The sequence below is a fragment of the Periophthalmus magnuspinnatus genome, chromosome 11, assembly GCF_009829125.3.
Source record: "Periophthalmus magnuspinnatus isolate fPerMag1 chromosome 11, fPerMag1.2.pri, whole genome shotgun sequence".
Lineage (NCBI taxonomy): Eukaryota > Metazoa > Chordata > Actinopteri > Gobiiformes > Gobiidae > Periophthalmus > Periophthalmus magnuspinnatus.
This window is the reverse complement of record NC_047136.2, coordinates 8,932,751-8,960,558: the sequence shown is the minus strand read 5'-3', so window position 1 is coordinate 8,960,558 and position 27,808 is coordinate 8,932,751. Positions and strand designations below refer to the sequence as shown.

The window sequence follows — 27,808 nt, the reverse complement described above, 5'->3', positions numbered from 1 at the left end:
CTAACTGAAAGTGGTTGGCCAGGATCCACTGTGTTTCTGGTAAGTCACGCCTCGTTGTAATTTGATTTGATGTCACCTTTGATTTTAACAGCTTGCCTGTTCAGGTTTGTTTAGTCCATGCTAAATATGTCCTTGATATGTGCTTTCCTCCTCTCTTCAAATATTATAGGTGCTATTTTATGGCCTTTTTAAAAGACTGCAACAAACGCTGATGCAGGATGCCATAAAAAAGTAACCACTTACTGTTAAAATCAGTCATATTCACTTATCTGGTAAGTGAATTTGTTGTCTTAGAAAGATAAAGTACCATATGCTGCTCTAGGTCTTCAAATCATCTCATCTCAGTCAGGTGCTCATCAAGCACAAAAACTAAACTTCCAAAAAAAAAAAAAAAAAAAAATTGCCTGCTGAATATAACATGTGGGCAGAAATGGCAAGATCTAGAAGTCCTTTTTAATTCTGACATTTGGATCTTTTTGGATGTTAGAAAAAAATCATGTGCAGTCCAATACAAGAGAAATTTTAAATGTTTCTTACGGTTTGTGTTAAATAAAAACAAACTCATTTGTTATGTAAACTAGATAATACCAGTTTTATTTGTAGATTACACTCTAGGAAAGTGAAACTTAAGACAATTCTTGTAAAGGAAATGAGTCATCATCTACTGTATTCAAATCTGTAACATTGCTTTTTAAACAAGCAAAAATATCTTTTTACACACTTAAAAAAAAAACAATATGTACATCATTGTTGAAACATTACACATCACTTTTGCACATGAAAGGAGGCTTTAACACCCCATTACTGTGAAAAACTTCAAGTAATTTCTTTCAAAAAATATAACTTTTAATATTTGCCCTCTGGAAAGAGATTATTTTTTCTTTAAAAATACACATATGAACAACATTACAAATTGGCAATGCATAGCCTACTTTTTCTTAAGTTCGAGAAAAGCATAATACAATAGCAAATAATTAAAATTAAAGCAATAAAAAGGGAGATTAATCCAGAAGCAGCACAGGCTTTGGTTGGGTAAAGCGCTGGTGTTTTTGTCTGAAATGTGCTTTTGTGGTGACTGTAAACAATTGACGCTAACGAATGTAGGATTGTGTTTGGTAGGCTTTGAACTGTCAGAATACATGTGATGATAGTCAAACAATGAGTTAAAAAGTATAAAAAAGGTTGGGTGAGAGTGAGAGGGTGAGAGTGGTTGGTAGAGCAGAGTTCCCTGAAGATGTGCTCATTGCTGCAAGAGCTGAGGCGGCACGAGGGGTTGTTAGCAGTCATTAGTTTTCACTCTGGAAGACAAAACAGAACAATATAGCATCTTATTAACAAGGTTTAAGACAAACAGGTCCCATTTAAATTAATAGGAGCATCAGCAGCCATTTTGTTTAATAAGCATCACATCACACTGCATTTTGATGGAGCATTTCCGCAATAGGTTCAATTATTCAAAGACAATAATTATGCTTTAATGTATTACTAAGTATTAGCAACTAAAATCATAAGTAGCAAGATCAGAATATTTTCAGCTCCAGCCATGCACACTATTCAAAACTTTATGGACTCTTACTTAAAAAACTTAAGACCACACTTCTCCAAGGCTATAGCTTTGATGTACCATTTTAATTAGAAATCTCTTTAGTGAATGCACAATTTTTCAAAACACTCAACAGTGTCAAGAAAAAAGGCAAGGGCCCTGTCCAAGCCAGTAGTGACAATACAGTATCATTCGGGATTACATTTAAGGCCTCTAGATAGCAAAAGACAACTATCTAAAGACAAGACATTTCTCCATTTTTGATTGGCCAGTGACACTGTTGTATACTTGTGAATCAAGACTGCACAATAAAATATTTTAGCAATATTACTGAAAGCAAAATCAGTGTTTTTGAACATGTATATTACAGTCAAGGTACGAAATTACCAATATTCTCTACTTTGAATGCCTGAAGACCTTTAGGCAAAGTTGAGAATGTGAGTCAAAGTTAAAATAAACCATCTGCAGTCATTCTTTATTTTACCGATAAATCAGTGTACTCTTATTCTGTTACCTACATGTCTCACCAGTTTTTTTTTTGGTAGATTTATCCTACATCACGTTGCTCTCTGCCATCTTATTCCTCAGTTTTTAGCAGCATTTTTAAGTATTTGACTGTATTAATGGGATTACCAAAGACAAGATAATATTAAAAATAGACCTATTAGACATAAAGCCTACAAAACATTTGTTAATATAGTAGGGATGGGACAAGATCACATGCCACAAACTCTAGACAAAATTGCTACAAGATTGCACAAACTTGAGAAAAAATATCTTGAGATTTTTTTGCCCCCACATTTTACATATGGGTTGGACAAAAAAGGGGTTAAAAAATGGTGAAGCCAGAAAATGAACTGCACAATTTATTTACATGAAATAATGTCCAAAACATGTCTCGTGGTCGCAATCTTGTGTCTCATCTCATTTTATATAGTAAAGGTTACATTTAGGATGGATGAGAGAATTATATTATAGTGATAATGATAATGTCAACAACAAAAAAAATACTAAAACTGGCCATAATAAAATAATATCCAACAATAAAACGCACTTTGCCTAGAGGACACTAGGCATTCTATTGAATGCCTGGATTATCAACTTTGCCTTATACATTGCCTCCATATGCATTCAACATCCTTTTTTCTTGTTTTCGGGCTGATTTAGCGTAAGGGTTACAACTGGTGAATTCAGAGACATAACCATAACCAGGCAATTCTAGTAATATCCTTGCCTGGGATTCAGAATACACACTTGTCCAATACTTTACAAAGATGTGAGTCTGGTCACTGTTGAATCTTCCAGAATTCAGACTGGTGTGATTGGCAAGTGGATTTGCCAATCAGGGACCCACACGGCCCATTCGCATGAAACAATATGGATGGTTAGGGGGGATAAAAAGGAACAAAATATCACAGGGGGACTAAATAAATCCCAGATTTCTGTCAAATCAATAAGCAAATCACTAAAGTCTGGTCCTCTCAAGTAAGAGAAGTTTAATTTGATTCAACATTATAGATGACCAATGAGCTGCTTCGTTTAACACGTATCACTGATATGAACAAATCTGAGTGCATAATACATTCTGAATCTGGCTCGAGGCGCTAAGGAGAGACTGGTGACCAGACTGATATCGATATTAAAAGAAATACTCAGAGATCATTCTGAACTTGCCAGACAAGTGCTAACAACATATTTTAAAAATATTTCTTTCATTGTATAGCCCAAGCCTGAACTATGCATATTACTTACTTAAAATCAGCCAGTCAAAAAAACAACTTAATTTGCAAGAGCCAAGCCAATCTCAAACAAAGAAAACACAGCACACACAGCACACGACTCATACACGTACAAGAGGGGGTGCTCTCTAAAGCTGCAATAATCCTCCGCTAAATCTTCAACGGTGTTGTAGCCGTCACAGAGAGGGGGCAAAGAACCAATGCCCCCCACTGGACAGGCCAGCTCATGTCATGTGCAGCAAATGCAGCCCAAACTGTTTGAGGAGAACCATGAGAAGTGTGTCAGAAGTGAAGTAGGTCGGCCATTTTTACAGGAAGGCAGCACACAGCAACAACAACAAACTTCTCAGAAATGATAACGTAAGCTACTGTTTAGTATAGTCTTCAGAATTGTGCTACATTAATTTTGAGATAAAAACTCTCAAGCTTTGAGTTGCCATGTTCAACAGCTAAAATTATCTTGTGGTTTCAACATATGGCCACTACTGGCATCCCACTCCCAGTTGCAATTGCATTGATTTTCAAAAGAAACACCAATACCCTTCAATTTGGAGACAAACTTTGAAGTCTATTTTGTATTTAGTGCTTAATTAAAATTGACCCTCTGTAACGTGTGGTGACATGTCAACTCAAATGAACCAGCAAGCAAACAAAACAATGGGAAAATTTATACAAACATGTAATCACCTTTTTCTCTTCCTCTCTGAGTCATTTGTTCTGGACTTGCTTTGGGGCATCTTCACCGAGTCAGATTTGGAGATACTGTCTTCTCTGCGTCGTTTGCTGAAAATAAAAGAACACAATTTTAAAACTGGTTGTGTCTAGAAAGACCTTCATGCTCATCTTGACAACGTATGCTCCAATAACAGAAGGAATTACCCACTCCCATCCGTGTAAAATTATGTTTCTATAACATGTCTTGAAGGGGACTGCTCCAAAAATAGATAATTAAAGCAATATAAAGTCCTTTAGTGTAGCCATGGATCTTTTACACCTTATAATTTCCTGTTTTATGCACAACTTTGTGCTGGGTAAAATCAGGTTTAGTTTAGTCTAGATTTGGATCTGGCTTAGTTCATTAAAGTGGTATATGCTTGTGTAGTTAAAAGGTTACTTCTATTCCCTAATTGTAACTATTCAACAGAACCTAACCCTTGCTTAATTTAAAAACTAGACCTTTTATCTTTATTCATAACACACGGCTGCACTGACTTTGTTGTGCTGCCATCCGCCTCCATGTCTTTGCGTGGTGAGGGAGAGGCGGTCTTCCCATCCTGTCTGTAGTCTGAGCCTCCGTTGATCCTCTCTGTGGGACACCGCGCCTGAGCTGACGAAGAGGAGTCCGTCTTTGGTTCCTGGTCCTCCCGAGACTGTTCTCGCCACCGAATCTTGGGAGGAAAAAAAGCCCACAACTAAATGTACAGAGCTGCTGCTTTTGTAAGTCACAGTGGCATGGTTGGCATGGTTTATAGGCTGTGTTCATGTTCTACAATTTGATGGGGGTCATAATTTCAGATGGAGGTAGGGTCTATATATCTGTATGTTTTTTGCAATAAATATTCAAAACATATGATTCACTTATCTTCATATGTTTGGAATAGGCTCCACAATTCTTTAAGCTATAAGATTTAAGAATTGAAGAAGTGGTTGGATGAGCAGTTAAAAGTCTTCACTCCTACAACTGTGTCCAGTTGACAGATTTTACTTTTAGCTTTTATGGCTTAAAGTTTTTTCAACTGATAACATTCAATTTTTTTAAAACCAATTTGTGAAGCTATTGTCAAAACATTATTTTACTTTTGTTCATTTGTGCTGAAAGAGAAGACGTTGAACTTTGTGCTAGGTTTTGTTTCATATGGTTAGGTTTAGTAATTACAGAGATCTTAACCACAAACCAGACCAAAACATCTGCAACCTGACAGTTAAACAGCAAATTCCCCCATCAAATTCTGACCTGCCCTCCAGCTCAATTCAAGCATGATTGCATGAGAACGCAATCTATTTTCACACATTTAAAAAAATAAATACTAGTTAGATACAGAGGGTACACAGTAGGATGAGCAAATCTAAACAAACATATGTTAAAAAGATTGGTTTTGTTTGAAAAATGTCTTTCTTGAAATAATGAAAAATGATTTAATGTTTGCATTGAGGCCTATTTGTGTCATACCAGCTCCGGTCATATGACACAATGAGTACAAAGGCTGTATTCATGTTTACTGAAGGCCACCACTTCTGCCTTTGCAGCATGAGTCACCACATAAAAAAACAGGAATAAGCAAACTGAAACCAATTTCCTTCTCATTAAAGTTGCAGGATTAATATAGTGTAAATAGTCTTTGTACCGGCACAGAGGAATCACCCATGATGAACTTGGCTCCTTCCAAAATGGCCATATATGAGAAACGCAGCTGGTCTGGAGTCTGTATTAGGCCCATGCGATATTTCCTCATGTCCAAAAGGATGCTTTTAATGTCCACTGATAAAGGGTCTTTCCTTTTATCCATCTGAACACAAAACAGCGCAGTGGATTAAACAAATATTAAGCAATTAGATCATAAGATAGTGTCTAAACCTAGACTTAAAACCACATATATTACACGTGATTTTAATTTCTCTATTGAATGACAAAAATGTTATAATAAAAAATACAATTAATTAATTAATGATGTGTGTGCTCCATCTGAGATTAAAACCTGGAGCAAAGATGGTTTTCCAATCTACAAAACAAGTGTCACAAAATATAACCAATAAATTATACCATGTCTATACTTTCTCTACAGGTTCATTTTGACAGCAAAGTAGTAACTGCTTGAAATAATTGTAATTTCAGTTATGAGCCAACTAACGAATGATGTTGATTTTTGCAGCCCTACAGACCATGCTTCCATAACATGCTTTAAAAACAAAATTCAAACAGTAATCAGGTCCCTACATTTCAAGGAAGTTATGATAATACTGCTTTTTTACATTTACTATAAATATATATTTATACGATAATTGATTTGGGTAAAATAAATACCCTTAGATAATGCAATCTCAGACTCTAGGATAACATTTTATAATTTTAACTTTAATAGATTTGCTCACCAGGACAAGACAGGTGTCCACTAAGGAGAAAGTCCCTGAGCGTCCAATCCCAGCACTACAGTGCACCACAGCTGGACCATGTTCCACCCCCAGTGCCCCTGACTCCCGAACTTTAAACAGAAAGTTCAGGAAAGACGCAGGTGAATCTGGGACCCCAAAATCAGGCCATGTGGTGTAATGGAAATGGTAGATCTCTCGCTTCTCTCCAGTCTGAGAAGAAGACAACATAAAAGACATAACCTCCAAATGTTTTAGTGAGGCCATCTGAAGACATCATGTTAGTAAGTGGTCACAAACAGGTGCCAATCCTAAGTAAGTCATCAAATGTAAACACAAATGTAACACACCAAACCAATATTCCAATCATTACACACTATGGGGCCCGAAAGGAGAGAAACGTGAACCAGTTTGAACCAAGAGAACTTAGCCATGTTTTCATCTTTGTTTTGTGTTAAGACCTAAAAAGCAGAATCGGAACATGTTCCTCTTAAGAATAATGGTTAAATTGTTAATAGGAATTGTCCAGCAGCTTTACCGCAATATTTTGAAGCTCCAAAACTCTAGTTGTGTAATACGATTTGGGTTCTTCTGACAACAAAGTGACCAAGAACCGCGTATCCCTGAATGCCATTTCCCTCTCTTCATCTGAAGGCCAGTACTGTGCACACTTTTCCTGTTAAACACAAAGAAAACATCAAATGAATTATTCATATTTATTTACAGATTGGGTTAATACATTGTCATCTTCTGTTAATGATAAATAAAAGTGATACCCACATTACAGCTAAATTATTAACAAGTAAATTAGCAATAGAGGTCTTGCCGAGTAAATAAGGTGTAAAAAGTAAAAAAAAAACAAAAAAACCCCAAAGATTTTCAAAAAGATGGTGGAATAAAGCCCATTTACATTATCATCACATCACTGGATCAAGCTAAACCTTCATTGCTTATTTCAGGAACATATTAACATTTCTTTTTCCTATAATTAACTCCACAGTTCCAGACACTGACAAACTAATCTCTTGAAACAGTGCAGCTGGACTTCAATACAACAATCTCAGCAAAGTTCAACATCTTCAGACAAGGTGTTTCTTATCCCCCTAATTTCTGAGAAAACAATGAGGGAAATGTAATGGCCTAGAATGATCCAGTCCAGCTGCTCTATAGAGAAATGGGGATTACAGATGGTGAGTACGAGAGGGGGTGAGGTTAATCTCCAAATTACAGGAAAACAGTTCAGCAGCATCCCAGTTTGAGGCACTTCCGTGAATACATTGTCAAAACACCACATTCCCCCTATCCTGCTGATTCTCAAACACTTTAACTCGCTTGAATGCAGCTAAATTGTGAAAGATGAGGGTCAATGCTATATTCAGCATTGTTGAAGGTTACACAAAATTTCGCCGCATGAGCAGCAACAACATGTCATATAAAACTGACATAGTAATTAGCCATATAACCTTGATTTCAGAATTATTAGCCAGTTATTACAGAAGTATTATATCCTATCACATAAACATGCAAATTATGTAGAGACACATTTTTCAATGTTTCTGAGTTTTCTTTTTTTTTTTTAAAGTGAACAAATGAAAACATAATCATATATACATATTTTACCAAGCTTACTTTACAAACCTGTTCAGCAACTTTACTGGTTGGGCCCTTTTTCTATTGGTTATCTTCCCCCATAGTTTGATTGTGTCATTTTAATAAGCAGATTAACCCAGTGATCCCCAACCACCGGGCCGTGGACCGGTACCGGTCCGTAGATCAATTGGTACCGGGCCACCGGCCGTCCAAGAAATAATTAATTATTTCCGTTGTATTTATTGTCTGAGTCCGAACAATCGTTTATTTTGAAAAATTACCGGATTCTCTCAGTTACATTTCCGTCACTTGAGCGCTTGAACTTAACCCACAAATTAGCAAAATGAGTAAAAAACAGACGTCCTTCAAAAGTTTCTTTTCGAAGAGGAAAAGGCCCAGTGAAGAGTCAGAAAAAGAGCCAACTTCCAAGAAAAAGAAAGCTTTTACCAGACAATACCAGGAGTTCTACTTGAACTATGGATTTATCGCGACAGGTGATTCCCACAGACCAAGCCCGCTCTGCATAATATGCAGCGACCAGCTCTGTAATGAGGCAATAAAGCCTTCAAAACTGCTCTGCCACTTGGAGAGGCCCCCCCCGGTCCACGGTAAAATTTTCAAGCGTTGGCCGGCCCGCGGTGATAAAAAGGTTGGAGACCACTGGATTAACCAACTGAAATCACTACAATGTCTTCTTTGTTATTATTAGATTCAAAGACAACTTAAGGAGATGACTTGATTTTCAAACTTATACATTACTATATGTCTGTCTTCTTACCGAGCCTTTCTCTATGACTCTGTTGAGCATTATGACTGCTTTGGTTTTCTGCTCCCAGATCATCAGCCAGAAATGACCACAAGTATTTCTGAGAGGTCCCTGAAGACATGAACAAACATGTACAATCATTCTCATGCACAAGAAAAAGGTGGACAAAAAGTCAGGGGTGGTAGATAGGAATCCATATTTAAATAACAAAAATGAAATTTAAATGAACAAAAAAATTAAGGTATTGTATGAATGTGTTCTGTAACAATTTAGCATTTTGAATTTATTTATTTAAGTCAGTTTTCTTAATTCTGTTTAATCTTGCTTCACTAACTCACCTGCGTCAGAATATAACTTCTTTCAGCTTCATCCATCACTACCAGACTTGCATTAATGTAGTCATTCTCTGTGCTCTCCAGCTTCACTCGGCTGTGGTCAACTGTGAATAATGAGCAACAGTATAAAAGATGTGTAGGCTTCGCTTTATAGCGGCCAGGAATGCATTTGACAAGGCCCCAGAGCAGTAGGTGCCCAAAGAAATAAAAATTATCACTGAACTTCTACTTACATGGATTGACATCTCTGTATCTGTTGCGGATGCGGTTCTCTGGATACTTTGCCACTTTGTAGGGGCACTCGTGAGATTGATTTCTAATCTCCTGTAAACCAATAATATAAAACAGTGTAATTGGCATTTATCACATACTTAAATGAATAACACCAACGTGGACAAGACATCACATTTGAAGAAAGTAAAACCAAAATAGTTAGAAATTGTAAACAGCGCGTGACAGTTATGGTTTTAGTTTAAAATTAGGTTATATAAGTAACACAATAGATGCAGACAGTTTGAGAAAAGGACAACAAAGTGTAGGGCGCTCAAATTCTGGCTTCCTAAAATAAATACGCGCTTTACTGGATGATCGTTAGCAATGTGCTAACTATGCTAAAGACTTACTAGATATAGTTTCTGCCACCGGCCGTCGGAATCTATGTCTTCAAACTCCTGGTCCATTTCCACGATGGCAATGTTTGACAAACGGGATAAGAGCAGCGAACTGTTATCTACCTCATCACTTTAATAAACAAAAATAAGCTTTGATCACAGAAGTGTTAGCACTCCTTTCGCTAGCGATGTTTGTCGGAGTTGATCGAAAGTAACTGCGCATACTCCAACCAGAGCGCTGGGATTGGCTGTCAGATTTATGACTTCTTCTGAATGAATATGCACGAGTTTTGTTTTTCTTTATCTTTACTGCCGCCCTCTGGTCTACAGCGAAAGTTTTTTGTTTTTGTTTTTTTTAACTGTGACGTAAAGCAATGATCCTCAAACTTTTCACACCAAGTACCACCTTGGGAAAGATTTGGCTTCCAGAGTACCACCAGATAGAAACCAGGTTTACGATAGTACTATTATAGAGCTAAACAAGGGCTGAACCAGGTCTAAAATTGGACTACGTCATTACTATAGTAATCCTAACCAAGAAATTATCCAAAGGAGGACCAAAAAGTGGATACGATTGACCCACAATTAAGCAAATATTAGAACTGTAGAGGTCCTTACGTTCCTCCACCACCACCACTACTACTACTACTACTACTACTACTACTACTATTACTATTATTACTACTACTGCCACTACTACTACTACTACTACTACTACTACTACTATTACTATTATTACTACTACTGCCACTACTACTACTATTACTACTACTACTACTACTACTACTACAAATAACGTTGATAAGGTGGCTAAAGTTCTCTGCCGTGACAAGTTTCGGTGTCTAGAGTTCAAGAACCCTCTACCTTAAAATTAAAGAAATTAAAATCGGACACGTTGTTAATGCACATTACATAAAGGTAACACAGCCATCAACCCCTTTGTATTTTTCACTATGTCTCCAGTTTCATTTACATTTTATCAGTTCAAAAAGTTGACTGAAAAAGCAAAAGCATGTTATAGCTTTTATTTACCTTTACCATTTCCACAAAACATCCACAGTGTGGCGAAATTTCCATTTGTAAACATGAAAATTGGCCACAGCAATTCAGGTTTGTGCACGATGAAACTCAAACAACTTCCTGTTTGGACAAAAAATAAGACATTTCTTTTTTTCTCTTTCCCTCAACATATTCCAACATTTTACATTTAATTTGACCAGTTTGTATGGTATATGTGTCAGTGATGTTCATAGATTGATTTCTTGCATTCATTGTAAATACATTTATATGGGTGATATATAAATATTTTCTGTTACCGCGGCAAACTTCCGTTTTTTTCTCAATTTTGTTGGTGTGTCGCGTTGGCTCGGAGTCACTCGGGGAATTCACTGAAGCAGTAACACTGAAGTTTTTTTTCTTTCTCGCTGTGAAACTACTACTGGACCAAGCCACGTCTGACAACAAGCCCGGCATACTAGAAGGTAAATACAAATTAACTTAACATTTTGGGCCCGTGATTAAACGTTTAGGTTTTGATAATGCAGTGTTGTTAGCGCAAGATAACTTCTCTTTCGAATCTGCCGAGAAGCTAGCAGGTTTTAGCATTGGCTGTTAGCGTATATTCTCAATCGTCGTGATCAAAACGCGGTGATACGAAAATAAAGCATCTTTAATGAAAATAAATTACGTTTATCATGGTTACAGCACATATACTTTAACCATATCGCAATTTAAATACTCCCTGACCGTGTACATTTAAATAAAGCCGTCCGTTAGCTCAATCTGTTTTCATTAGCATGGAAGCTAACGTGGAGTAGTCAGCTGTAAAATCCTCGATCACCCAAGCCATTTGTTACTCTGCTCAGTTTGATCACAGTTTTCCGTCCATTCACAAAAATATCCTCTTAAATTACACTAATGCAATAGAATAATAAAGTACTAAGCTAGTCGTAGTTTTGTGGTTATCTATTAAGCTTTGGTTTATTTTTGGTCTTATCTGGTTGCATTTGTTTACCATCAGTGTTACATATTGACAAGTATAATTGACAACATGAGGGGTCTTGGTGCACCACGTGTGGACTGAAAACCCAAAGGAGCGTTTGAGGTGAGAAACTTTCAGGAAGGAAGTTGAGGTCGCAACAGCACATTACAAGGATGAGTAATGCCAAAAAGTTAGAGACAGGCTATTACACTATAGAGATCCAGCACAAATTAAACTAAGAAATTTAACCAGCAAACACATTAATCAATTATGTTCTGGCAAATTAAGTCTTCTGAACAGAAATTATTATCTTTTTTTTTGCCTTTAGCTATGAATATAATCCCTTAGTGCCCTAGACCTTTTGACTAAACACAGGCATTATTCTATAATCTCCCCTCACTCAACAGATCAACAGAACCACTGTTTTTCCTTTGCCACTGTCACCTTTACATATTTGTTTTACACTGTAGGACTCTCCCTTTTATTGAACAAATAAAAAAATCTACCTGTTTGAAAATAGATTTTCAACCGAATGTTACTGGTCAGTTCCAGATTCTTCATTCTTTATTGTTATTAAATTATTCAAGTTGGTTTGTATTAATTTTACCATTGACAAATGAGCTTCACTCTGACAAATGTTTGGCTTTGATAAATCTTGGCGGCCGAGCACTGCTGATAAATTATGAATAGCTATTGCTGTTCATTTCCCTGTTCAGAGCGGAATGGGAACAATTGGGTCTTTTCCCATTGTACACACACCATCTGCTCTGTGTCGTACTATAGTTCTTTGGCTCTGTTGGCAAAACATTCACCATTCATCAGAATATTTTACATTTATTAGTTTGCAATTGGCCATAAAACTGTTCTCATTGACTCTAGTTTTACCTGTGCTGAATACGGTCGCAGGATATGTTCTAGGAGCCTTATAATGAAACAGGGCAGATCATGGTATTTGGGATCTCTTACTTTATCTTAACAGAGTGAGAACAGGACTACTATGATAAAATCAGGTCAAAATGACACTAACAAACAAGTCACATAGGTCAGGATTCAGGACTGAACCAGAGATGATTAAATCTGCACTAAACCAGATCAAAGTTTGCAATAATCACCAGACCTGTGTGGACCAATTTGCAATTGTGAACATTATGTTCAGTACATAATGACATCCCAATGGCAGTTTTGCATATTGGAAAGTGCCTGGCCAGTGTTTAGTAAATAGTGCTGAAAGCATCCTCAATGGAATTCATTCTGTTCAGCGTCCTCACTGTTAGACTATAGAAGCTTAAATAGAGCCCCATTGGCTTCAGCATCCATTTTAAAATGTGTCCCAGACCTGACAGGCATAGGACGTTCCAACAATCGCCTTTTAGTTGCTCGTGCTGTTAGTGTCCAGCCAATATCTAAATGCATTGTTGAGAGCAGGAAGTGTGATGTCTAACTGGAATGCAGCGGAAATTCAACTACATAAGGAGGCCTTGTATGAGGAAAAAATGCTATTGATATTTTTAGGGTTCGAAGCTAAATTATAACAACAGTCTAAAAAGTAAAGTTCATGCTTCTCAAAATCTCATGGACTACGTTGTAAACATAGCAGTACATGATGCTTTTAGTTGTGGTTGGTTCATTGGTGCTTTATCTTAATTGGCTAATATTTACATTCTTTGACCTTAAAATCACCTCATGCCTCAAAAACCATTGTAGATGATCGTAATCTTGACACTCACGGTGCATTGTACAGAGGTGAACAGAGTTCCTGCATTCGGTGATCTGTAATGTAAAAATTCACTCCAGCAGCTTAATTATAGGAAGGCTACTTGAGTTTTTTCAGCCTTCGCAGAACCCAACACGTTATAGTTCTGTGGACAAGTGAGGACTGCACTTGTAAAACCATTACTACCTTAACCCTGAATGACACTGTTTCCACCACCTTTTTCATATAAATCATGGTAAACCATAATTACTTATCCAGATCTTCACTAACCTCTTACTTAAAATTATGTATTTAAGTCAATATAAAAAAAAGTTTCTCAATGAGTGGTATGGGACCTTGAATTGAATTGCTCATTGCATTCAGAAATGTAAATGATAGACTTGTTCCAATCATATTTCTTGGGCACAGACCTCGTGAATAAAAAAGAAAATCCATGAATCATATTGACTCCATAAAGCATAAATTCTCCCCAACAGGAAATTAATGGGTTTGAATTTCTTTCAGCTGTTTTGAGATGTCCTTAAAAGCTCCAAAAGTGAATGTGAGTTTTTCCGGCGCTGACTTTGGTTTGACTAGCCTGTGAACGGTCGCCAGTGTTTATTGCGCTTCTTCCTGGCCCCGGGTCACATGAAGATCTGGGACAGCATCCAGTGAGTGCCCTGAGCTTCACACTTGAATACATCCATCACTGTATCCACTGGCCCCAGTCCTCACAGAACAGACAGGCTTTTCCACTTTGAGCACGCCTGGATGTTCCTTTCTCTTTGTGGCCGCGTTCTACTGCCTTGTTAAAGTTTCCTTTCACATGACTCCAGTTGACCCAATCATACATCATGACAATCTCTCATCCTGTTGGATATGATCTAAAAGTGACTAAAAGTGGTCAAAAAGTTCAATGCAGCGCTCCAAGCAGTGTTATAGTTTTAATTTTGTCTCCAGGGGTCGACAAAAAAGTCCTGGTTGGAGCATATTACTTGAAGTCTTATATAATTTTCAGTTCTGTCACTTGAATTTGCATATGAGTTGAAATGCACAGAAATACATTTGTATGGAATAGGGATGGGACGATATAAAATTTTAGACTCACGATTATCGTGGCCAAAATAATCGCGATTAACGATATTATTGCGATAATTATTAACCTGTTAACGTTCTGACGAACCAGGCCTGTCTTTCTGGATATGCAAACCATTTTCACCTGCAATCACCACAGGGCTGACAGGAAAGACGTTTTTACAGAAAAGTCACAAAGTGTGAATCTGGACTTCACTTACCATTGAGCGCTCTGGTTCTGTCAAACATCAACATATTCACACAAAGTTGGTCTCATTTGTTCTGTAAAGGTCCAGAGAATATAATCCAGTCAAGAAATTATGTCCACAAAATAAGATCCTCCATGTCCAATCTGCTGCAGGAAAGTACTCCAAATATGAAATCTGCTCCGTCACTTCTTTGCCTTTCTTTTGTCGATTTCAGGCATAATAAACTTCTGACAGCTCCAACTTTGTTCCCCAGTGCTAAACACACGTGTTGGCTTGTGATTGACACCAGTGTTGGCCAATAAGGTGGGGGTTGTGGGTTACTGAGGCCGCAGACAGCGAATCAGTGCTACAGATGACTGAAAGTTTACGCCCCACTCTTCCCCTTGTAGAATCAACCAATTACATTCCACACATTTAGTGACGTTTTCCACTTACAGCCAATGAGCAGCGGGACAGGATGATGTATCACATGCCATGGTTTTCCCTAAACAGACGTACCCGGAAGAAAATGTGTACTCCTCAATGCCATGCTGTCGAAATGGACCGGTCCTTGTTGCGCCGGAAGTGACGCAAGTGCCCGTCGACGAACACTTAATTTTTAAAATTAAGGCACTTTGGTGAATTGGGAAACGAGTGGATGAAGAAATGTATGCATAATGGCGCAATTTACGCACTATTGTTTTGCGTTTTAAACACGACAAAATGGACAAACCAAAGGGAGGACGTGATCGAGGACACTGTGGATGTTTGTACAAGTTAAACTAGAGGCATCTCTGACCCGGAGTGGTTCATGGCAAAGAGTAAAGATTCCACAGTGGACTCAGGAGTAAAGGACCTTATTTTTTTGATGGATTGGATGCTGTTCTCGATCGGTAAGTGTGGTTTATTCTGCTATTGACTTAATTGTAGGTAAAATATACCGTGAATAATCGTTATCATTGCTTCTGTGCACATAGTGCGCATTCGGACCATGCGCTCTGGCACATTTGTGTCTTGTTTCAGCTGTGTGAATTAGACTTAATTTGTCTGTTGTTTAAAAGGTGTTGTTTTATTCTACAGTTTGCATTATTGTAGGTAAAAATCTAAGATGTGCACACATTAGCGTCTCATCTGTGTGCACGGGTGAGGCGCGCACTGGTACGTTCCTGTGGAGCGTTATGGATCAGACTTTGTTTATTGTTGATATCTGACAGAATATAGTTCAGACAGAGATAAGCACAGAAGCTACAAGTGTCATTGCTATGTCAGAGTGGGCAAACACAACAAACTAACATCTAAACGTTGTATTGGAACTGGAAACATGAGGCAGTGTGGTGCTGTAAAGGCGATTATAATCGTGCGCGATGATCGCGATTATAAAATAATGCCACGAACGATTAATTGCGGACCTTTTTTATCGTCATTAACGATATTATCGTATTATCGTCCCATCCCTAGTATGGAATCACTTAGGTTATGGCTTTGCCTCAAATGTTGCACAGTATGGCTTCAAGCATATCTATTTCCATGGAGACACAGTAGTACAAATGACAATCCCCCCCCCCCCACCCCCAATTTTAAGGTTATACAATCTAATGTTTTCCTTTTTAAACTAGTCATGAAATTATATGGGCATTAGTGCCCCTTTTGCACCAAACCCAAAGGTTAATGGAAGCACTGACAATATACCTAGTTGCGAGTTAATCTTCAGTCTTCTCTCTTACCACACATCTTATTCAACAAGTGAAAGTGAACCTAATAAACAGAATATACAGGTACACTTGTTTATATTGTAGTTTGACTAAAGTCAATGCTTTGATCAATCAGACCCCTCCTTACTCTTTCTTCTGTAAATGATTTATTTGTTAGCCGGTGCTGGTGTCTCCTCTTCCTCTCCTTGGTCTCCTCAGTGTCCTATTGCTGTCTATTCTTGTTCATTGGAGCAGCGTACAGACAGTTAATTGAAAACATCTTAGTCTCATTACACCCCATGCCTCAGAATACTTGTCAAAATGTCTTGGAAAGTCTACTGTTTATCCATGTTGTGCTCTGTTGTTAAGGTCATCTTTCCCTATAGTAAAACAGTTTGGCCCACGTCCCATCTGTTTTGGTTCACACTTTAAACCCAAATGTGTTTTTTATAGAGGAGAGACATGGCATTTGGCTTTCCCCGGACACTAAAAGTTGATGATCCAGGAAAAACCATAGCCTAGGTGTGCAGACTACTTTTGAATCATGGTTTGTTAACAAGTCAGCATTTGGCTCCCGGTGGAGTTTTCCTGAAATTAATCCCAAAAGACAAACACAAGCAGTTTTCTGCACATGAGAGCCCTGGGAAATCAAGGGTTGTTGTTGGATGGTGAATACAATGCCTATTATGTGCTCTGTATTGTTTGTTTTTAGGCAGCTGGTGTGAAGCAAACATGATCTCACACTAGGTATACTCTGGCATTCACATTCACTTAAGGAAAATGCAATTACCAATTAATCAATTTAAATTGTTTCTTTTGTCGATATAGAATCAATTATAACTGTGACAATGTTTGCTTAGTTGTATATTTTTTGGACGCAGTTGCTTATTAGTCTTGCCGGCAAACAAATTCTTGAAATTTTTGTTCTCAGACTCTTGAGAATCCATCTTGAACATCTCTGGCTGAATCAGTGCATGTGATAGGTCTGACCAATCAAGGCAACACAGCGACATCGACAAACATATTTCGGCCTGTTTTAGCAGAAATAAGGACTAGTTTGTTTTTGAAAAACATGCAGAATGAGCTTCTCTCTCAACTGGATGTAACTAAAGTGTGATTTTTCGGCTTGTTCCGCTGTTGGGATGCTTCAACCAATCAATGTCAAGTCTTTGTTTGAACACTCTGATCATTGGTTCTGAATGTTTTCAGTGAGCCATCACAGATTGTTGTGCAGAACTCTATTCAAAGGGCAACACATCAGGTTAGTTGCTTATAGTTTATCATCAATTTGTCAATTTTGGATTGAAAACAGGTTCCCTGAATTAAAACATACTTATTGTGGCATGTCTTTTGTGATTGTATTTCGCTTGCTGTACAATAAATCCAATGTACAGTGGTTTGACTAAGATTGAAATGGCCACAGGACTGTGTGCCAAGACTAGAAAGTTCCTGGTCTGCTGTGGTCAGGGACAGTCCAGTGTTGTGCCTGGTTAGATTTGTATGCGAGTTTGAACAGAGACCCAGTCGTCTTATTGTAAAACTAAAATAATGTTGAAGTGTCAGTTTGGGTGGAGGTGTGGCACATTGACACAGCTGTGGATACATCTGATTCTGAAAATATGTGTGTTCGGGGAACTCAGGGCTTTGTTTGGGTTAGTCCACGCTCCACTGAAACGTGCTCAAATTTTTCCAGAGAAAAATGCTCTGAGCCTGCCAATAAACTCCTCTGCTGTAAGAAACCAATGCTACAGAAGTACTACAGAACATTTAAATTACAGGAATTCAACTTGTCACTCTCGCTAGTTTTTCTTCAATCACGTCATAGTTTATCAAATAAGGCTGTTCAGTCTTGTGAAAAAAATAATCAAAAAACAAACATAAAATAATTTAAAGGTCACTCCCTGTGCCCTTAACAATAGATTTTTTGGTACAATAAAAATATATTGTAAACATTTGATCCATGCACTTTGCAGCTGAGAAATACCTTTTAATATTGATCAACAAATATGGGCTATGTTGAATAGATAACAGAATAAAACTGCAGGTCTCGCATGGCTCCTCTGTTTACCAAATGTAAGTAAGCTATAGAGCGATGACAGACCATGCCTTACTGGAACAAAGATTGAAACATGTGTAAATTGTAATAGTACAGTGCATAATGTTTAATACAATGTCTTTTGTTGTCTTGAACAGATTGTCCTGTTTCTCCCGTCACCCCTGGACCTGAGACAGGACTGTGCTGCGATGTCCTAACTTTTATCAGTGCCCCCTGTCTCTTCCCCGTGTCTCTTGTCCTTGGTGGGACAGTCCCAGGGTGTCCTCCGTGTCCGAGATGAGCAGCTCTCAGCAGCATCACCATGGCAGCACAGGCTCAGAGCGGGATCTGCACTCAGCCGCCTCTTCTGTCAGCCTGTCTGTCCGAAAAACCCCCAAGAAGCGCCGCTTTTCACTGCAATCATTATTTGGGCGCCGCTGCCGACCGGACACCAAACGCAGATCAAAGACTCAATCTTCTGAAGGTGTTCCGGGACAAGACAGTGTCCAATCAGAGGCCTTCCAGGACAAAACCTCCGCCCACTCCGCCTTGGGCCTCGCCTCCACCTCGTCTGTATCAGGGTCTTCATCCGACCTTCTCGAATGTCCGCTGTGCTTACTACGGCACTCACGGGATCATTTTCCTGACATCATGACGTGCCATCACCGCTCCTGCGCCGACTGCTTACGGCAGTACCTCCGCATTGAGATCTCAGAGTCCCGGGTCAATATCAGCTGCCCCGAGTGCTCTGAGCGCTTCAACCCCCACGACATCCAGATGATCCTGGGAGACCGCGCCCTCATGGAGAAGTATGAAGAGTTCATGCTGCGCAGGTGGCTAGTTGCTGAGCCCGACTGCCGCTGGTGTCCTGCTCCGGACTGTGGGTAAGAGATGTAGCTGTGAATAGTGCAGTCATGGGGTTAAGGTCAGGCCTCATGTGTGAAAAGGTCTAACAACTGTATCTTCATTTAATCAAAGTTTCAGAGGTAGACTTTCCAATATGAGTAAGATCCATAATAGCATCTCTATAGTACAATAAATGAAGAAATGTATTATGCATTAAAAATAAAGTCATAAATCTAGGTCTATATTACCAATAGAAATCTACATTTAATCCAAGGGCCAGTCTGCTGGACATTTATGTTTATCCCCACAATATTTTATTTCCTCCTTTGTTTTATCTCAAGATTGTCCAGTAACTCCAAGTAAATTCACTATCAAACTCATGTTTGCTCCCTAGAGATGCAATTGATGTGTAATTACTTTTTGTGATGCATTCAAGGCGTCCCAAAAATAGCCACCAAAGACTTCTCATCAAACAAATCTGCAACGCTGTATCTGGCTTCTATTTTGACACGGCCACAGTTATAAATATATACAGCTGCCTTGTCTATTATTAAATGATGTCACTCTTTTGTCATCATTGGACTTGTAACTATGTCTAAATAGTTCGACATAGTTATCATTCTGGCCGCACCGGTTTAAGTATATCTGACAACGCAGTGTTAGGGCCATTCTATTAGTTTGAGGCTGTACAAATTCCACAGTTTGCTCCTAGGGGCCCTGGTCATATTTACTCAACGGGTCACCCTCCTTCATTTTATAACCTAAACACTCCCACCACATGCCATGCCTAGTTTACTCACTGATAATGGCTTTAGCCCTGAATCCATCTTGGCCCTGCTGCTGAGGCCCTTCTGACCCTGTTTTTGAATAATGGGCCTTTCATAAATGCGACTCGCCTGTTGTCCTGGATTCCCAAATGCTTGCTCATGGCCGTGTTCATGAGATCTTTTTTGTGGAATAGTTTTTAGACAGAAGCTCAGGTAAAAGAAAATATTTTAGGGGCTCAGTATTTATCCTATGTACACTAAAAATTTTTATTTTTGTAGTATTTTTTTCTTTACAAAATGATCCGTTTAATGAAAGGTTTGCCTATGGTAATATTATCGTGCTTTAGGATTGATGTGTAATTTTATAAATTGAGACAGACCTACTCCCATTGATGGCGTTCAAAATTGTACTTCAAAGGCCGACAAATACGCCTGATAACTTCTCCATAGCTTGCTTTAAATGTGTTTGCATTGTCAGGATAATCAAATATGAACTTGATTTTGATTCTAAGAAAAACATCCATGCTAGGAATTTCAATATCACAATGATAAAACCTTTTTATGGATAATGCATTTTCAATACAGAATGGGACCATTCTAAAACTATCAAGGAAAGGTAAAATTCATACTTGATCAAACGAGTATCTAGTTTTGATATCAGTTCATAAGATAGAATTAATTTGTTAATAGTATGGGGTCCAAAATCATCTGCTTTGAAAACGTTTCATGGGCTACAGTGTTCCTGAAAAAATAAAATGTTAGTCTGGAACACTGAGTGCATTTGGATGTTACTTGTTGTGATGCATACTGCCTCCACACACCCTCCCTGGTGATCAGCTGATGCTCTCATGCCTTTCACATTAAACCCTTATCTGGTTGTAGCTCAGTTAACTCGGTCTCTGTCTCACTATCAGCTGATCATCTGCACTTAGTTAACACATGTTCTGCTTTGTGACCGTGAGATGCTGGCACCTCTTTGTGCATTATCTTGTATGTATTTTTATATTTGCCTATCCATGGCGCACGTATTTGCTCACTCTCGCTGCGCACCTCCTTGCATTCCGTGCACCTGGCAAGTGGCCCTGATGAGCCGATCAAACAGAACGCATGGATGTGACACCCATGCCAAAATCGCTAACGTAAAAGCAAATATGTTCCCAGACTTTCTCAAACAAATGATGAAAACAGGACAGCCAGTCCCACCAGGTCAACCACAAAAGGCTGACTGCAGCTAACAGTCGTCATGGTGCTGCCTGCTGCGAATAGCAGCCAGTACAGTAGAGCGCATAAGGCGACGAGCGTACGCCCCAGGTGCACAGAGGGCGAGGCAGTGAACAGTGAGAGCAAGCAAGAGGGAAGAAAGCGTGCGCCATTGATAGGCAGCCTATTTATAATGCGACCAGCCACGCCATAAAAGCAGCATAAATATTATAAAAATAAATGGAAGATATTGTGCAAAGGGGAACCAGCAGCTAACAGTGACGAGCTGAACGATCACTGCAGGATTTATGCATTGTGTTGTTTGGGCATTTAAATCTTCCCTGTTACACAGTAGTTTTGCTTTTTTATGTGGCTGTTTTAACACATTTGCAGTGTGGGTGCGTTTTAAATAGAGTAACTACAAATATCTCAGGCCTCAACAGTGTATAATTAGTTATTTTTAGGACTTTGAATTTAGGTGTCATGCGTGACAGATTTAACTGCCTCATTTTGACACAGTAATGGTTGGTTTCTTTGAGGCAATAATTACTTTTGGGTCTTAAGTTTGTGCTACACATTAAAGTGAGCCTCTTGTCACGCCATGTAGTTTAGAAAATGCTTTTAAATTGATCAGTGTAGGAACAGGCAGAGAATTGTAGTAACAGTCAGGTTGAACTACTGAGCCACTATTGAACGATTGTGTAAGAGCTCTTCTCATTACAATAACATTTAGTTTGAGGATCCTGGATGTCGAACTTTTACCTTCACTTCCAAGTTAAACATTTCTCTTTATCTGTTCCACAGTTATGCCGTGATTGCTTTTGGATGTGCCAGTTGTCCTAAAATTACCTGTGGACGTGATGGCTGTGGAACAGAGTTCTGTTACCACTGCAAACAGCTGTGGCACCCCAACCAGACATGTGACACGGCCCGCCAGCAGAGGGCGCAACACCTACGGCTACGCAGCTTCAGGTCATCCTCTCTCAGTCACAGCCAGGAAAGCGGCGCTGCAGGTGACCACTCTTATACAACCAATATCCTGACCAGATGCTGTCATTTGACTTATTGATTGGCATTTTGTATAGCACTTTCCATAACATAACATCCAACAAAGCACTAAATGATAGGGCTTAGGATAAACATTTTATACAAACTCATTTGATTAGATGAAATGAGCTTAAGCAGCAAGTTCAATTGGGAATGGTTTTCACTGAAAATCAATAGATCTGGTGCTCAAGCTTGTAGAACTACAGCAATTTCTCACATTTGAATAAAATCTGTTTGTAGGAGATGACATCAAGCTGTGCCCACGCTGTGCGGCCTACATCATCAAGATGAATGATGGCAGCTGTAATCACATGACATGTGCAGTGTGTGGATGTGAGTTCTGCTGGCTCTGCATGAAGGAGATCTCTGACCTGCACTACCTCAGGTACAACCAGCCATGGCACAATGCACACACAAGAAAATAACATCTTGCATAGTAGTGAAAAGTTTCATAATGCTATGAATATTGTGCCTAATCTTTTTTTCCTGCAATATACCTGCAGTCCGTCAGGCTGCACGTTTTGGGGAAAGAAACCCTGGAGCAGGAAAAAGAAGATCCTGTGGCAGCTCGGGACACTGGTCGGAGCTCCAGTCGGGATCGCACTGATCGCTGGCATTGCCATTCCGGCCATGATCATTGGAATTCCAGTTTATGTGGGGAGAAAGGTGAGAGGCGTCCAATGAAAACTTAAAGTAAAACCACGGTTCTTTTTCGTTCTAGTTTAATAGAGTAAATAATATAATTATGAATCCTTTAATTATACTATGATCAATACGAAATAAGAGTTTCATGTAGGGGCCCTTGTCATTAGGCAAGATGGTTTTCATTCATAACACTGACTTAATCTGATGGGGGGGAAAATGAACACTCCATATTCATCCCAGTCATCTCTGATCAGTGAGTGCAGGCTGGTTCATGCTGTGGGGACACTTGAGAAGAAATAAAACAGTGGTGTTCTTGAGTTCTACAGATAAAAATCTAGTTTGAAAATAGGTTTGTTTTATTAGTTCTGCTAAATTAATACACATAAAAATGTGACCAGTTTTCAAATATTGGGTTGCAAGTAAAACATTCCCAGCATATAACCTATTGTTTCTCTCTCCAGATCCATAATTGCTATGAGGGTAAAGACATTTCCAAACACAAGAGGAATCTGGTAATCGCTGGAGGTGTGACTCTGTCAGTCATTGTGTCACCTGTGATCGCTGCGGTCACTGTCGGTAAGAGAACATTTATATACATTTATACTTCTCATTTTACCTTTTGCTAAATCCTTTTTGAGCTTCCTACATTCATCTGTCTAAATAAGAGATATTTTTTTATTTTATTTTTAGGCATTGGAGTCCCCATCATGTTGGCCTATGTCTATGGGGTGGTCCCAATCTCTCTGTGCCGCAGCGGAGGATGTGGAGTTTCTGCTGGAAATGGGAAAGGAGTCCGAATTGAGTTTGACGATGAAAATGACAACATAGGAAGTGGTGCAGCAGCAGCTGGTAATAGTTTTATAAAGTTTACATAAATCTGTTTTCTCCTAGTTAGTAATTCTGCGAATGTTCCTAACTTCCTAATCTTGTATAGGCCTGGGTTGGCTCTAATAATGACTCATGGGACTGCAGGAAATCTGGACTGCAGACTAAAAGCGCACTGGGACACTTCTGATTCTAATACCATCCTAAAAAATAGAAATTTTATTTGTCGACTAATATAAAAATCACACTTTAAGCATTAGCATTACTTGTATACTTTACTTGTCACCCCTTGTAGCTGGATGTCAACACAACATTTTTGCTAAACTACAAAATGATAACTCTGGTGCCATGATGTTCTTATGTCTGACACTTCTAGAATATTTCACAGCTATGTTCAACACGTCATGTCAGGGTTTCAATTTGCAGTTATGTAACAGCATTTGACCCATGCCCAGATGAATCAACATGTGCTTCACAATGTGTCAGTAAAGTCGACAAAGGAGGAGGCGTCTGAGCTTGAGGTGTGAGAGGACGGAGGTTGTTTTTGTTGACACAAAATGTCCCAGGCTTATACTCACTGTCAAACTGTCGTTTCGAACTATGATGATGATGTCTCCAAACAAAAGCTGAGGCTTTGGCCTGTACACAAACATAAGGTGTGAGACTTGATGACAGGATATGACACAAGGGAAATCCACTAGTTTTGGATATTTCAAACCTCAAAAATGTTTTTGTTCAACCTGAAATATTTTGCACAGTTGCATAACCATATCGCTTTAGTTCTTTATTAGATGTTCTACATTTCATCAGTACACTATTTTTTGGGGGTGAGTCAGGGTTTGCAAGTAATTTTTTTTTTTTTTTGTTTGCAAAATATTCTTCACAAAATGTCCACAGTTTCTGTATATCTTCTACCCATGGGTTTCAGAATAATAAGAAATTAGGACTGATCCTGTAGCGATTTAACAATTTAAAACTAAATTATTTTAGCTTTTGAATGAAAAAAATGTTGCAGCTGAAACCCATGAATATTAAAGCATCACAAAGTTATCATATAATATATTTTTCATCACATAGTTTCTGCTGTTTAATTCTCCGGTGTTGCTTGTTCTCAGACACCACATCGGTGGCAGAGACGCGGCTGAATAACCCGAGCCTGGGTGATGGGGCAAGTGTAGGTGGTCTGACCGGGCTCAGCCTCAGTGGCAGTGGCAGCCACATGGAGCGCTGTGGAGTCAGCTCCGGTCACCGTGACAACATGAGCGACAACGCCAGCACCACAGCCCTTGCTGGCACTAGTATTACTGGGAGTTTGTCAGGCAGCTGCTACAACAGGTACAGGTGGCAATACAATAAAACACAGCAGGAATGCTCAGGAATCTGACCTAAAAAAATGGTCCTCTTCCTTAACATTTTTAGGATGGAGGTTCAAGCCGATGTTCAAAAGGAGCGGTGCAGTCTGAGTGGGGAGTCAGCCACAGTGAGTCTCGGGACGATCAGCGACAATGCCAGCACCAGAGCCATGGCAGGGTCCATCCTCAATGCCTACATGTCCCTTGAGAGGTCAGTATTCCCCACCACACCGTTATCTATATGGAGGGGTTAATTATGTGTATGCACATTATAGGTCTACAATGAATAAAAAAATTAAGACCACATAAGACGATCGTAAAACTTATGACGTGCATTTGCTTTCATTGATGCGCTTATACCAGCTTGATTCAGTGAGTGTCATGTATTGTTTCAGGGAGAGTAGTGTGGAGGTGCAGGCCGATGTGGAGTGTAAGCAGAAAAAGAGGCGGTGTAGTGGCAGCAGTAGTCTGGACGAGGCCAGCTGTAGCTCTGCTGTTGTGAAGGGGGCAAGTGGCGGGGCCTGTCCCTGCCCCTGCCCCTCTAACTGCTGCTGCCCCTCTCCACCCTGGTCCAAGGAGCCTCCTGCTTCAGCCGGACCCCGGGGCAAAGGCAAGATGTGGAAACGGGCGAATAGCAAAGACTCAAAGTGCGAGGTGCGCTCGGAGCTGGACGCTCAGCTGCTGGAGCAGCGCAGCACAAATTCATCCGAGTTTGACTCTCCATCTCTGAGCGGTAGTCTGCCCTCTGTGGCCGACTCCCACTGCAGCCACTTCTCCTCTGAGCTCAGCTGCTGCGACCCCCCGGGACACTCGGAGCCTCTGCCCCAAGTAGAGCAGTGCCCCTCCCCTCGGGGAAGCTTCACACACAGACTCTTGTCTGCGTCACCTCCAGCCTCACCCACAGAGGGTTCCAGCGGGACCTTCACATACATAGAAGACAGCATGGATGACGGGCATCCACAGGAGCCAGAGCAAGAGAAGAGGAGGAGAGGTAGCTCCAGTGACCCGCCTGTGACCCCGGTTAGGAAGTGTTGCATACAGACAGATATCTGACAAAATAAAGCTGCATTCTGTTTAATGTTTTCTCTCTCATTGGGATGATACAAAAAGTCACACAGTAGCACCTACTGCAAATGCATTTATAGGCATATATTTGCTAAAGGGGTCATTTTGTATGTATTTTCTGCATTTTTGCCTCTGTCACCATTAAAATTGTGACTTGAACCTTTTCAAATCATCAGAATAACATACAAGCTAATTTTACAGACACAGTATAATGTGGACCCTGAATGTGGCTGTGTGTGTGTAGAGGCTAAATAAGAGGAGAGCTGTAAGTCAAAGAGCAGGTTCTGTTTGACAGGACAAAGACCTTCAGGCTGTGAGCAGGTCCAGATGAATGTGCGCCGCAGGTGTGAAACGCATGAATGATTTGTGTCCTTTTGAGCTGCTAATACTGAACCATACCGCCCTTTGTCACAACATGGGGGATACATTGTTAATCAAAAGCTAAGGGGGACCACATATACCACAGAACCCTTATCGTCTGAAAAAGTAATTATTGTTTTGGTCAAATGTGATGCATGTTTAATTTGTGATGTTTTTGCTTAGTTTATTTTCCATTTTGGGAAAGTTGTTTTTTTTAATGTTTAAGCCCTGTGCTGGGTTCAGAAGTTTATTGGATGGGGACAGGAACTCATCGAAAGTCATCCAACCATTTAAAAGTTTGTAAAGGAAAAAAAAAAAAATTATTTGTCAAAGCAAAAAGCTGCACTGGAGAAATTGTGTGGTTGTATCTGTGTTTAAAAAACGCCATTTTAACTGCATAAAAAAGGGAATTTTTTTCCTAAAGCATTCCTATGAATTGGAGCAATCAAACACTGTACATAATTTCAAATAGGAATCATAAGCTTTCTACAGACTAAAATGTACAATATTTTACATTTTAACTTAAGTGAAAATTAACAAGTTTTCACCGATCAAGGGAACATTTATAAAAACCTCAAATTGTGCAATCACAAGACACTGCAAAAAATGTTGAATCTTTTACATTGATTTATTGTAGCTATTTTTATGAAAATCCAAATTGAAATCAGTGCTTTTGGAATATTTTAATTTTCTTCATTATTATGTTTTCTTTTTCTAATTTTATTGATACAAATGATTTTATATTGACTCACAGTGCCTTTCTCATTATGTGTCTTGAATAGAAAAATTCATGTTAACAAATGTACAATATGTCAAACTAGAGTCTATTTTCCCACATTTTGAATGAAGCAGCCGCTGTAGCCGGTTTAGACCAAAGATTGCCCTTAATGTAGATTGGACGAATGGATAGAAAAAACAATCCACCAACCAAAATACGTCTTTGGGTCTATCGTGTGAAGGAAGGATTGTATTAACAATGCTTCCCTGAAAGTAGCCAAAGTGTAAAGCTTTTGAAATCTATTTTGAGTCTACAATAAAATCCTTTTTTATCCTAAGCATTGAGTTTGAGTGATCTGTGTGCATTTTGAGCTTGACTGTTTTTTTACAGGCTGCTGTTTTAAATCATACCATTTTAAGCACAGATTTGTGGTTTCCAGCGATGAGACGGTCCCCAACATATTTTTGCAAGAAGAAAACATACTTAGAGGTGTATTTGTCCAACCTTTTCTACTCGTATTCACCAATAACATTACATTTTAGGTTTCTTTGTTCAATATGCCCATGGATCAACTGATCTATCCTTTTGTGAATCATTTTAACACTGGAACTACTTTGGTGCACAGTTGCCCACCAGCTTATATAGTTACT

The 27,808-nt window shown here is 39.1% G+C and overlaps 2 protein-coding genes across 2 annotated transcripts; one reads left to right on the top strand and one right to left on the bottom strand.

Annotated features, from left to right (window-relative positions):
* Positions 1–564: 564 nt before the first annotated feature.
* On the bottom strand, positions 565–26,080 carry ptpn2b (protein tyrosine phosphatase non-receptor type 2b). The gene is made up of 11 exons (XM_033975200.2): positions 26,069–26,080; positions 9,684–9,812; positions 9,294–9,384; positions 9,064–9,164; positions 8,738–8,836; positions 6,908–7,045; positions 6,373–6,582; positions 5,628–5,789; positions 4,495–4,670; positions 3,970–4,065; positions 565–1,298 (listed from the first exon to the last, which is right to left on the bottom strand). The coding sequence occupies exons 2-11, from the start codon at positions 9,738–9,740 to the stop codon at positions 1,277–1,279; spliced, it is 1,152 nt and encodes a 383-aa protein (XP_033831091.1). The 5' UTR covers positions 9,741–9,812; positions 26,069–26,080; the 3' UTR covers positions 565–1,276.
* Positions 11,035–27,495, top strand: rnf19a (ring finger protein 19A, RBR E3 ubiquitin protein ligase). The gene is made up of 10 exons (XM_033975448.2): positions 11,035–11,152; positions 18,492–19,217; positions 21,951–22,159; positions 22,434–22,578; positions 22,697–22,859; positions 23,300–23,414; positions 23,529–23,687; positions 24,779–24,998; positions 25,083–25,226; positions 25,411–27,495. Exons 2-10 carry the CDS (start codon positions 18,631–18,633, stop codon positions 26,066–26,068), a joined length of 2,400 nt encoding a protein of 799 aa, XP_033831339.1. The 5' UTR covers positions 11,035–11,152; positions 18,492–18,630; the 3' UTR covers positions 26,069–27,495.
* Positions 27,496–27,808: the final 313 nt, after the last annotated feature.